At 41.8% G+C, this 13035-nt stretch overlaps 1 protein-coding gene across 2 annotated transcripts in view; it reads left to right on the top strand.

Moving 5' to 3' along the window:
• Window positions 1-13035, top strand: part of LOC310762565 (glypican-5-like) — a 389042-nt gene that overhangs the window by 37680 nt on the left and 338327 nt on the right. For both annotated transcript variants that reach the window (XM_083613806.1, XM_083613807.1), the window contains exon 2: window positions 1431-1592. In XM_083613806.1, coding sequence (XP_083469932.1) covers window positions 1431-1592 — 162 coding nt within the window. The remainder of the gene's footprint in view (window positions 1-1430; window positions 1593-13035) is intronic.

Raw genomic sequence — 13035 nt, forward strand, 5'->3', positions numbered from 1 at the left:
GAATCATTTTCCTGAAGATAAATATTTTCATCAAACCCAGTGTATGATTTGTAGGTAATAACACCTGCAGAAACCCCAAGCCAAAATTATAAAATGGGCATAGACAGGGGGTTCGAATATAAGCTTTTAACCGGGGACATATAGTGATTTCTGAAGCAGGAAAATGAAAATATATTTCATTAACCCTGCTCATATCATATGTGATATAATCAGATTTAAAATTCTGTGGCAGAAATAGGCCTGTATTGTCAAGCTAGTAACTTCACTTATGAAAGAAGTAACAGATAGAAACCTAGTAGCCAACTCCTAGTTGCTGAGGTCCCTTTGGCCCCCCAATAAAATAATTGATCCCCCCAAAAAAAGTTTATGGGCATTGCCATTCAAATGATGTGTGTGCATCGTGCCTTGTGATCAATTATGCAGAGTGGGGCTTATATCCCCCCCCCCAATATTTTATTCAAGTTGGTACCACTGGGCAGAAAAAGAACTAGGCTCTAAACTGCAGCAATTGTTGGTAGGATTTCTTCCTAGGCTTCTGTTTTGAAGAAGAACGAACAGACTGAACAGCTCCCAGGTATACATATTTGTAAGATGTGGTGCTAAGTATTCAGGTGAAACTAGTGAGCTAACCCCATTCTTCTCAAACATACAGATGCAGCCTCTGGTGTTTCTGCAAAAGTGGCAGTCCTTGACTTGACTGTAGCACATTTTGGCTGTGCGGAGATTATTGTGCTGCTGTACTAAGGGGCTCATTCTGTCCCTTCACCCCTTCTGTAGGCCCGTTCACAACTCCTGTATCTTCAAAGGCATTCAAAAAGCCATGGAAATTGGGTTAATGTCAGTGCATACGAAAGTCAACAGAGGCTGAGTTCGCCAGGCCTGAAATTATGTGTACAGCTCACATGCACACACTCAACACATGTTGCAGACCAATTGAATACACAGCTCAAAGGACTATTGCTTTTGCCTTGATAGTAAAGAGGACACACAGGGAGCTTCAGGATGCTTGCTATTTTCAGGAGGGATTCAGTAGCATCCCAACAAAGTGTGGAATAACGCTTCCTTGATACAGCATCATCTAGCCCCCTCACCTCCAAGCAAACCACAATGAAAGCTCATTAAATTGCCCAAGTAATCTAATCTTACTGCAAGCAAAGCAGGATGGATGCTCGATCAACAGATTGTCAGGATGAACCCACAAATGATGTGCCTGAATTAGGCTCCTTTTTGAACAGAGGCTGCAGTACATGTAATTCTGGATATGACGGTCTTTCTTTAATTTAGTTGATGCAGTCATAATGCAGTCAGAAGGCTGGACATTTTACTTCTTATGAGCTGCATCACTTTGCTTGTTAGAAATATCTTTGGCGCTGTTTGTTGATGCTCTCACTGAGGATGTTTGTTTTTAATTTATTCTTTTCTTGCAACAGATTCCAACTTACAGATCTGCCAGCACAAAGTGCAAACATGTTGCACTAGAAAGATGGAAGAAAGCTATCAAGCAGCAGTTCGGAGAGAAAGGATGGAGAACATCCAGACTCTAATTTTTGAACTGAAATATATGATTGTCGGTCACATCACAGCTTTTCAAGGTAGGAATATTAAGAAAACTGTGAAGCAACTTCTTCCCTGTGCCAATAAATGCATAAGAACATGCTTGCTGGCTCGACCAATGGACCAACTAGTCAGGCAGCCACGTTCCAGTCACGGCCAGCCACATGTTTCTAGGAAGCTTACAATCAGGGTATGAAAGCAACACTGTGATGCTGTGTATATGTAATAACATTAGAGTAATATGTGTAGGTAAGTATAATACAGTCATAGCTTGGTCCTCGAACGCTTTGGTCCTCGAACGTTTTAGCACCTGAACGCCAAAAACCTGGAAGTAAGTGTTCTGGTTTTCGAACGTTTTTCGGAAACTGAATGTCCGACGCGGCTTCCGCTTGAGTGCAGGAAGCTCCTGCAGCCAATCGGAAGCTGTGCCTTGGTTTTCAAATGTTTCGGAAGTTGAATGGACTCCCAAAACGTTCTTGTAAAATTCGAGAACCAAGGTACTACTGCATGTGAATTGTGGTAAGTGGTTGGGAAGAGTGTGTGTGGGATGTTAGATATGAGTGGCGATTGGGTAAAATTTTGAATAGGAGTTTGAATACTGGTGGGAGACAGTTGAGGGAGTCAGTTGAGAGTTATGAGCCGTTGGGGTTGGGGAAAGAGTGTGTTTGGGCGGGGTTTGTTGGATAGAGTAGGGTCATCATTGTTCTTAGTCATTGTTTATATGAACCAAAGTAACTAAGAAAAAAGTTCAAAACTAAAGCCATATGTTTCTGTACTCTGAGTGATAATACAGTGGTACCTTGGTTCTCAAACTTAATCTGTTCCGGAGGTCCGTTCTAAAACCAAAGTGTTCCAAAACCAAGGCACACTTGCCCATAGAAAGTAATGCAAAATGGATTAATCCGTTCCAGACTTTTAAAAACAACCCCTAAAAGAGCAATTTAACATGAATTTTACTATCTAATGAGGCCATTGATCCATAAAATGAAAGCAATAATCAATGTACTGTACTATAAAATAAATAAGGCAGTATTGTAGATGATAAAAATTAAAATTAGGGGGTTTTTTCTTACCTGCACTGATGATAGTCATTGTTTGGATGGGGGGCTTTTATCCATCAGTAGCTGAACTGGGTTCCACACAATCACAAAAACAAATTAACCAAAAAAGCCTCAAAAATGCAAAATAAATAGCAAAAACAAAAGCACCAAACTTAATCCATTTCGGAAGTCCGTTTGACTTGTGAAATGTTTGAAAACCAAGGCGCAGCTTCTGATTGGTGCAGGCACCCTGGAAACAATAGTCGACAGCCACATCAGACGTTCAGCTTCTGAAAAACATTCAAAAACTGAAACACTTACATCCAGGTTTTTGGTGTTTGAGAACCAAGGTACCACTGTAAAACCTTTTATTATTCCTGTATAATATAATATAATATAATATAATATAATATAATATAATATAATAATATAGTAATGTTATACCATGCGCACATGCCTCCTGGCTGGCTACAATTGCGGTGGGAAGATATTCAGGTACATAGCATCTGTAGTGGCAGCAGAACCAATGGGAGTTTAGAAAAATCTACCAGTAACCTGACTCAGGGCAGTATACCTTATAGAAAGAGAAGGTGATAGAGGAAAGTTGTGGTGAATATGAGGGTGGTGCCAGGATAATTCCCATTCAGTTTACCTGGCAGTTATGGAAATTTTTTTCAGGTGTAGTTCCAAGATTTATCAACTGCTTCAGTTAACTTCACTAAACCAAACAATTTTATTGCAAGCGCTGGTATTATGACGCATGCCGGACTGTTGATTTTTGGACAGAAGTGCATTCAGATATGAGCTGCACCAATCTGCCCAAAACAGGAGGCGTCGGAAGCAGGATCTTAGAGAATCATTTTCAAGGAGTCATTACTTTTAATGCAGTAGTACCTTTGCTCTGGTACTGATTGCCTATTGACATTAGACACACACCTTCACTTTACTGATTTGGGTACCTGATGAGCTAAAATAATGTCTGTTTCATCAAGCCTATCCAGATGCATGATAATAGTTTTAAGTATTTTGTTTTTAAATGTTTTGTTTGTGTTATCTTGGTTTTTAATGATGGTTATATATATATATTGTGTGTGTGCATTTTAGCCATTTTTTTAAAAAATGGATTTGTACACCTCTTTTTCTACATAAACTAATAGTGCAGCATTGTTCACCCCCACCCCCTGGCCTGATTTGCACAAATATGTGTTCTAATATTTCCTTACCAATACTGGAAATCAAGAAATGCTGGTGTGAAGCTATGTAAGGCAAGACGTACATGACTGAGGCAACAGCTCCCTCTGTCCTGTTTTTCTCCAGCGTTAATAGTATATTTTGTAATAGAATTTCTATTTGGATGGCAGAAATGTGCTTTTGCTGTTGGATACTGTGACAGGAGAAAGGGTGGGGGAGCAATTTGTTCTATTTCACAGTCTTGAAGGAAAAGGCCTTAGTATCCCACACGGTTTTGAAAATCTGGCACCAAGTCACATTTGAGCCCTCTGCTGTGCCGAAGGGGAAATATGGAGCCATTGTTGAATGACAGTGAGTTATTCAAGTGATCTTTCAGCATCATTATAGAATAAAGCAAAGGTCAGAATAGATTAACCTGTCAGGCCCTGAGGTCAGCCAAGCCGCTTTATTGCTTGACTGAGTGAAATCAGTCATTAGACATTTCAAAGTAGCTGGGATTTACAAGCGTTTTCCAGAAATGGCTACCTAAATTATTGTATTGTGAGTGGTTATAAACTTGCTTTGTCCACCTTAGGTGAGAACACGCCAGAATTTTCAGCTTTGGCCTCTTAAAAGCCTCAAAGGCTTATTTGTTCGCTTGGGTTTGTGTGAGGTTTCAAAAGGCTCTCTAAATCTTTTCTTCAGATGACACTGTATAAACATTCTGTTGCTCAAGCAGGGGCGCCTTTCGGATTTTTTATCCTGAAATAGTTTTCCCTGCATTGAGTTTGGTTTATTGTTGCATGGTATCATTATAAAACATTAAAGGCTGCATGCCTCAGACTGGTCAGAGGACATAAGCTTCATTCACTTTTTTCATTAGACTTCTGCTGCTTGGAACCATTGAAGAATAGGCTGAATATCAAATCAGTCAATTCGAAATCTGAACAATATGCAATATTTTCAGGAACAAATGAGCCACTCTTTGATTTCTTTCTTTTCCTTTTTGGCGTCTAACATTCTATAGATACAAATATTCTCATTAAAAGTAATGTCCTACTGCAGCACTTTTTAAAAATGAAACAAAACCTGCCAAATTTGTTCAGTGTTGTTTTATGGTCTTCAGTTGGATAATATATCACTTTAAAAAATGCAGCCTGGTAGATTTATTTCTTTATATAGAGATTTTCTGTCCCACCCAGCTCACCATTCAAGAATTAAAAATCACCGTTTCCTAAAATGCAGCCAGGAGCTCAGTACCTGCCCCATACCTGATGCCACATATGATTTTGTGGTTTAGGGGAAAAGGCCTTGTGGGCTGAGTGGAGAAGCCTGGCAGGCAGAATTTGGCCCATGGATAGTGGTTCTCTAACCCTGCCTTAAAAACTCAAATAATCATAGTACCCCAAAGACCGTCTTAAAAAGCATGACTGTGAATTTAAATACAAGCAACAACAAAGCCCTGTTGTCCACCAGGCAAGCCTGGTCTGATCTGGTCAAGCGAGATTGTCCCTCCCTTTGATATTCAGGCAATGGGACTGGCTCATCCAAAGATGTGACAAGAGATCTGAAACAGGAAGACACAACCACTGAGTGCCAAGGGCAATATGATAGTTTCAGTGGATACTTCCCACCCATTTGATGTCAGTCCAACAAAGTCCAGGCCAGAATATCTTTGGACAGAGGCAGCTCCTTGATTTATTTTTTTAATGATTTGGAAAGTGACAGTTCCTTTAGTGATGAACTGTGTGCTCTTGGCAACTTGTGTTTTGTGTCCTTGAAGCATGTTGTTATTAACTTCCTTGGGCCGTGTCCACACCATACATTTAAAGCATGTGACTTCTCCCAAAGGAGCACAGGAACTGTAGTTTCTTAAGGGTGAGCTACAGTTCCCAGGATCCTTTGTGCTTTAAATGTATTGTGTGTATGCGGCCCAAGCGCAAGAAGATTAAATGAGCTGGCTTAAGAGCCAAATAATGAAATCTCTCAATGGGTTAAATGCTCAAAACAATCTGCCCTGTGTAAGATAGCTAAGCCTGCACGGTGTTCATCCAAAAGTAAAGCTGAAACATTGGCCAAGATTACAGAATTCTGAAGGCAAGCATTAATTTGACATTGGGATTTCCACTGGTGCATAACCCTGGCTTAATTTGGCTGCTGCTTTTGAATCCAATCTGAGCTCTGTGCTCAGCATCTTGAGAATTCCATTTTAAATAAACAAAGAAATGGATATCCTCCTCTCTGTGGGATGGCTCAATCCTGTGTAATTAATCGCGGTGGACCAATAGGTTGATTCTTGCAATACTCTTCTGTCCTGCTGAAGTGAATGAAAGGTAGTGCTCTAAGGACTCTGCTGTAAGAGTGTTAATTGAAAGACTTGGGTACCGGCTTAAAAACCTTAAAGGAAAGTGCAATTGCCAGCCGACCTCTATTAAAATAGTTTGACATAATACTTTTCTTAGAAAAACGCGGACTTACAAACACCTTTTTTAATACTTTCACCTACAAGGACTTAGTTTTTAAGCTATATTTTGGAGGTTATTTCAATAGTCTTGCCATTAGGGCTGAAATGGGATAATTTTAACAGCTGCCAGATTCGCATATAATGATTAGTATATAAGGCTACATTAAATTCATCACATCTGCACATAGATATTGTTGTTCTTGGCACCCTGCCCATTTCATACATGTGGTTAGGCTTAGTGCTGCCGCCGAATTCTCTGTTTTAATAAAAAGATTTGCAATATTAGCAAACCATTGCTGGGGCACACACTTAATAAATCAGTTGCATTCTAAAAATATTTTTAGTTTTGACTTGCTTTTACTAGTTGCTGTGTCAACTGCCTTTAACAGTGAAGGGTGCGCTCCTTGCTGATGTACACCTCTTGATACAGGCAAGAGGACTTATGCCAGCAACAACATTCCTCCCATCTATTTGGGTTTGTTATCAATATCTTCGAAACAGCAGTTGTATATTACTAGCAACGGCAGCCTATCTTGCAGGTTTTTTCTTAATAATAATAAAAAAATACAGTATTCCCCCAGTTCAGAAACTCCAAGTCATTGCAAGGTGAGCAAAACCACCCTGTGAGCTTTCAGCTTTCAGCTCAGCTTGCGATGGCTCATTGCCAGCCCCCCATCCTTCTCTGCTCCCAGTTTCCCTCCCCTTCTTCCCTTCCAGTCACCAAGTCACAAAGGAGGGGGGTGGGGTGGGAACAGCAGCAGGAAAGGCTGGTGAAATTTGTCCTAAATTCCGATGCTTCTCATCTGCAATGAAGAGGCAGGAGCAGACCGGGAGGCTCGACTGTCAAGGGAAGATCTGAAATGTGACAAGTGGTGCTGTTTTTTTAAAAAAAGAAAACTCTGATTCCAAGTTTCTTTAAAGTCTTTAATGGGAAACATAGATTTTCACTGGGAAGTCCTGCTCCTATAAGTGGCACCGCTTCACAATGCCAGAGGTGCAGGTTAATATTGTCAGAACTCGAGTCGAAAGATGAACCTGTATTCCTTTTTGCTTAAGGGATGCTATTTCATTTATTCAGTTTGGGAGTCCCCTCTAGTTTCCACTCACTTGCCTGATTGCCTTGGATAGGAGGATTTATGAAGGGAAGGACTCTTCCTTATAATAATTTGTGGTTTATTATTATTATTATTATTACTACTACTACTACTTATTTGCCACCACTTGTTTGACACAGGGCATTTATGAACTGCTCTTTTCCCCTCCTCTTCAGCTGAAAAGCCTTCTGCTCCTTTAAGAGCAATTGTGCCTTAGCTGTGTAGTATGAATGCGGTTTTTCTTGTACAGTCATATCTTGGATCCTGGACACCTTGGTTCTTGGACGTTTTGGCTCCCGCAAACCCGGAAGTGAGTGTTCTGGTTTGCGAACGTTCTTTGGAGCTTCCTGAAGCCAATCAGAAGCTGCGCTTTGGTTTCTGAACATTTTGGAAGTTGAACGGACTTCCAAGGTTAGGGTTAGGGCAGCATTGGGCGACACTGCACCTCAGTCCCACTTGCTGTCTTCCCTCCTGAGGGAAATTCCCAAGAACAAAGTAAATTTCTATTTATTCTTGATGGGTTCAAATGGCACACATGTGAGCGGCAAAGCTTTACTCTCACACTCACACCGTTGATATTTCTTCCCATCGAAACAAACAATTTCGATGGGAAGAAATATCAACGGTGTAAGTGTGAGAGTAAAGCTTTGCCGCTCACAGAAACTAAAGAGAAGTCTCCCCTCCAAACACTTTGAATGAAGTGGTAACAGGTGCTGCGTGCAAAACGAGAGAGAGAGAGAGAGAGCTGGCTCTACTCCTGTCATTTTTACGCTGAGGGTAATTTAAGGTAATGAGAATCCAAATACTGGTAATTTATTCATTCTGCTGTCGTTTTCTCTAGGGATATGCAGGACATGGTTCTTTGAAACCTATCCCAGGCTTCAGTCGGTGAATTAACAGGTATTAGGGGATGTGAAGAAATGGTTTGTTTTAAACTCAACTGTTTGAAACAAATTGGATTTTGATTTGATTTGGAGCATTTCTCTTCTGGTTCATTTGTTCTTAAAGGACAGAGGAATTATAAGCTTCCTAGTGATGATGATTGAACTGGTGTGGTATGAAACACACAATGCCTGAAACAATTTCTGAGCTTCTTGCAAGCCTAAGCCAGACCCTACTTATAATTCTGGATTTTTCTTCTTTCCTATTTGGTGGAGTAAAGAGCGATGTAGCCCTGTCACAGAATCCTTGTCATTTCTCTGACAAGCAAGGAAATGAATTGTTGGCACTGCTTGCTAGTGCTTCATATTGTTCTGATTCCTCCACACAGTCCTCCAGATTGCACCAAGAGGAGCAGATGGAGTGTGTGTCTGTGTGTGAATGCACACTTCACTCTAACAATTGAAGGAATTCCACTGGTGAATGATTCCTGACAGTATCCTAGTCTGTCATTGGCCAGCCATGACTTCAAATGAGTGCCAGCAAACAGGCGTCCCTCTATTCAGAAGGCTGAGATGTTGTAGTTCACGGCATAAACAGACTTGTCAGGTAGGAAAATAAATCAATATATAAAAAAAGCAAAAGTATGAGTAACCAGAGATTCCCTGCTGCCTGTTCAGTAGATCACATTGTATTCCACCCCACACAATATCCTTCTACTAGAATTGCTACGTACTGATATCGTGAGCCCACAGCGTATGATGGCTGTCCCTTACCACAAACATTATAATTGCTGAATGTTTCTTAGTTTTAAAACCAATTTTGTCAACACTATTTCTGCTTCCCCAGGCATGGTCTAGCTAAGTGGTTTTTCCACTGACCACACATTCACAGCACTGTGGTTTAACAATCAAGCCCTTTTCACAGGGAACTCTGGGAATTGTAGCTCTGTGAGGAAAATAGGGGTCTCCTATCAAAGCTCAACACCCTTAACAAACATTTCCCAGAATTATTTGGGGGAAAACTAATGGTTTCTCATCATCCTGGGGAAAATGGACAAGTGGGGTGCCAAAGGGTTCTGTTCTGGGCCCATTGTTATTCAGTGTTTTTATAAACGACTTGGATGAAGGAATTGAGGGGATGTTCATCAGAACTGCAGATGACACTAAACTGGGAGGGATTGCTAATGCCAGAGAAGACAGAATCATGATTCAAGATGACCTTAACACATTGGAGAACTGGGCCCAAACTAACAAAATGAGTTTCAGTGGGGACAAATGTAAGATACTACACTTAGGCGGGAAGAACCAGATGCACAAATATAAGATAGGGGACACCTGGCTTACTAGCACAACATGTGAAAAGGATCAAGGGGATTGAGACATAAGCCGGGTCTGTTCTTATGAATCAAGGAAAGCCTGGACAAAATAAGTTTTTACAATACATCTGAAGCTGTTTTAAGTACAGCAGGGCGGAGAGCATTCCATAATAAAGGAGGAAAAGCAGAAAATGCCCATTTTGGGGGTCACCATCCTGTGATATTCTGTAGGGTGCAGTTCCATGAGTATAATTTTGTCAGATAATCTAATTGATCTTACAGGTTTATACAGGGGCAGGTAACCTCATCCCGATTATCCTCGTACAAACAACTTCAGAAAAATGTCTGGGATACACAGGGGAAGGTTTGATTAGCAATGCTGATTTGCAGTGACGTGCTGAAAGCCACACAGGCTTTGATTGAAAGTATCCATCCCAGTTTGTAGTTAATTACAAAATGAGGTTCAAGCACAGTGCTGTGAATGGATTCAATCCAAAATCAATGAGCTATTTAAAAGCCGAGAGATCTCAGCTGTGGTTTCTATTACTTGCTGTGTGATGATTGAGAGGTAAAACTGCTGTTTCAAAATAGGTTGTCATGATTCCTAAATGCTAGGTCTCTTGCTCAGAGAATTGGTTACAGCCTGCCTTTTCGCATGTGTAATCCTACTAAGTATAGCTCTTCTCCATATTGACTTATTGAGCATAAGTCTGGCCTGTGGCCTTTGGCACAAATGCTTCCTCACATAGAGATTGCAATTGCTGAGCTCTCTCCAGCTTAATTTTGAATTAGCTTGGTCTCTATAAATTTTCTCAGGGAGCATTTAGGGAAAAGTTGAGTGTCCTTTAAAGTTGATACTTGTTCACGGATGTGCCTTACTTTATTGGCCCTTGTGTCACCTTTGTGGGGAGGCTTGGAAATTCAACTGCCACTCCTCTTCCAAAGTAAAAAAACACACATTGGAACAGACAAACCTTGAGATATGGGTGGGGGACGACTGCCACAAAATCCTATGCAAGACTGTTTTTTGCTTGGAAGGCCCATTGCTCAGTCCCCGAGCAGATTATTTGCATGCAGATGGTCTCCAGTCCAATCCCTGCTATCTCTAGACAGTGCTGGACTCCTGTCTGAAATGTTGGGATACTGCCAGGGAGATAGAGTCCATCTGAAGCTGCCAAGCTCAGTGCCGGACGATCCATCGACCTCCCGTAGTCACGCAGTATCAGCTATTTAGCGACACTAAGCCTGTGGCTTAGAGCACACTCTTAACAGCAGAATTCACACAGCAAGAAGTTGCACAGCATGAGAGCAGAACATGCATATTTACAGTTTATTTGGCGTTGGTCAGAACAAAGGAAGACATGACCGTCTGCTCTGACTGCTCAGGCAAAACAGACAGAAAACGAAAGGAACATATAGCATAAACATCCTGTGAGACAGGAACTTACGCAGGCTGTGACACAAACATCCTGCTGCCTTTTAAGGTGGAACGGAAATATCCTAACATCCTCCCCCTTTCCGTGTAACCTGTAGTACCTGTGGTTCAACCCAATTGCAACCTTTGTACGTAAACCTTAAGTTGTTCTCTGTTAACAACCTTAGACAACAGATCAGCAGGAATTTCATTTCCTGGCATGTAGGACACTTGAATGAGTCCTTTCTGAATACACTCTCTTGCACGATGTAGCTTAATCTGCAAGTACTTGGTCCTTTGCTTGCAACTCTCCGAGTTCAGCAAAGCCAAACAAGATCTATTGTCTTGATACACTTGTATAGGACATTTCACAGAAACCCCAATGTCCTTAAACAGTTGCATCAACCATTCACAATCCATGAGTGAAAATGACAGAGCATTGAGTTCTGCTTCACAGGAACTTAGGCTAACTGTCGTCTGCTTTTTGCACAACCAGTCAAACAGGCAGTGGTTGTACATGTAGCATACTCCAGAAGTGCTTGTACCATCCGTGGTGTCACTTCCAAAACTTGCATCTGCAAAGATTTCAAGACCTCCAGTCTTCTGACTGGTGAACCTCAGCCTGTAGTGCATAGTCCCTTTCAAATACCGGGCTATGCGCTTCAGAGCTTTCCAATCCTGAACAGTAGGATTGTTAGCATGTCTGCTAAGCAGGTTAGTGCTTACAGCAATGTCAGGTCTTGAACATCTAGCAATGAAATTCAACTTGCCTAGAATACATCTGTACAGCGTTGTGTCAGAAAACGCTTCAGCAGTACTGTCTACCTGGTAACCTGTCACCATCGGTGTGTCTGCTGGGTTTGCATCAACCAAATTCAACCTGGTTAATACATCAGCAATTTTCTGTGTTTGGTGTACCAGAAAATTACCTGCTTGGTCCCTCTCCACCTGCAGAGAAAGATAGTTGGATACTTCACCAAGATCCTTCATGTCAAAGTGCTCCTTCAGCTGAGCTAGGGTGCTTTGGTAGAAAGCCTGATTCTTCCAAAACATCAGAAGATCATCAACAAAACATAAACAATACAGTTTGTTTTGCCCCTCCTCCTTGACAAACACACACGGATCAGCTTTGCCCTGGTGAAAACCTAGAGAAAGCAACGTTTCAGTGAGTTTTGTGTTCCAACACCTGGCACTCTGCTTGAGACCATATAAGGATTTCCGCAGTTTACAGACCATTCCCTTCTGTATCTGCATCCCGTCAGGTGGAAGCATGTACAGCTCCTCCGCCAAAATCCCGTACAAAAAAGCTGTATTTATGTCATGATGGGAAACATGCAGTTTCTCCTCCGCAGCGATCTTGAGCATCAGCCGAATGCTCTCATATTTGACCGTGGATGAGTAGGTCTCGTGGTAATCCTGCCCTGGTACCTGTGAAAAACCTCTGGCAACCAATCTGGCTTTGTGTCTGACAACCTTGCCATTCTGGTCTTTCTTGGCCTTGAAGACCCATTTGCTGCCAACCAGTCTCATCCCTGGGACTACCGGTACCAGCTCCCAAGTTTGGTTCCTGTTCAAGGAATCAACTTCAGCCTTCATGGCATTAAGCCAAGGCTCAGCATCTTTAGAGGTTAACTCCTGGACCTCTTTGAAGCTTGAAGGTTCCCACACCTTCTCTGAGCTACTAAGAACAGCAGTTGCCATCTTAGCAAACTCATCAGCAAATCTCTTTGGAGGTTTGCCTTTGGTCGCCCTTTCAGACCTGCGAACTAGACGCAAGTCTTCTGGACTCAGCTCCTCCTTCTTAGGAGAAAAGTGACCAATGGTGAACAGTGGTTCTTCCAGTTCATTGTCAGACGCATCAGATGGTCTGACTGAGGCCTTTGCGCTCTTGTAGTCTGCTGTGTCATCACTGTCACTGACAGCAGCAGCAGCGCCGCCCACTGAACTGGAATCCGAACTCTGATCATCATCATCATCCTCAGTTTCCTCAGCTTTCTCAGCATGATCTGCTTTCTTCACATCACCTTCATCCTCCTCTGGGTAACTCTGGAAAATTCCCACATTTTCCCCCCACTTAGGATTGTACTCAACACTCCTTGTGA

This window comes from Podarcis filfolensis (genome assembly GCF_964270895.1).
Source record: "Podarcis filfolensis genome assembly, chromosome: 5".
In the NCBI taxonomy this organism is placed as follows: domain Eukaryota; kingdom Metazoa; phylum Chordata; class Lepidosauria; order Squamata; family Lacertidae; genus Podarcis; species Podarcis filfolensis.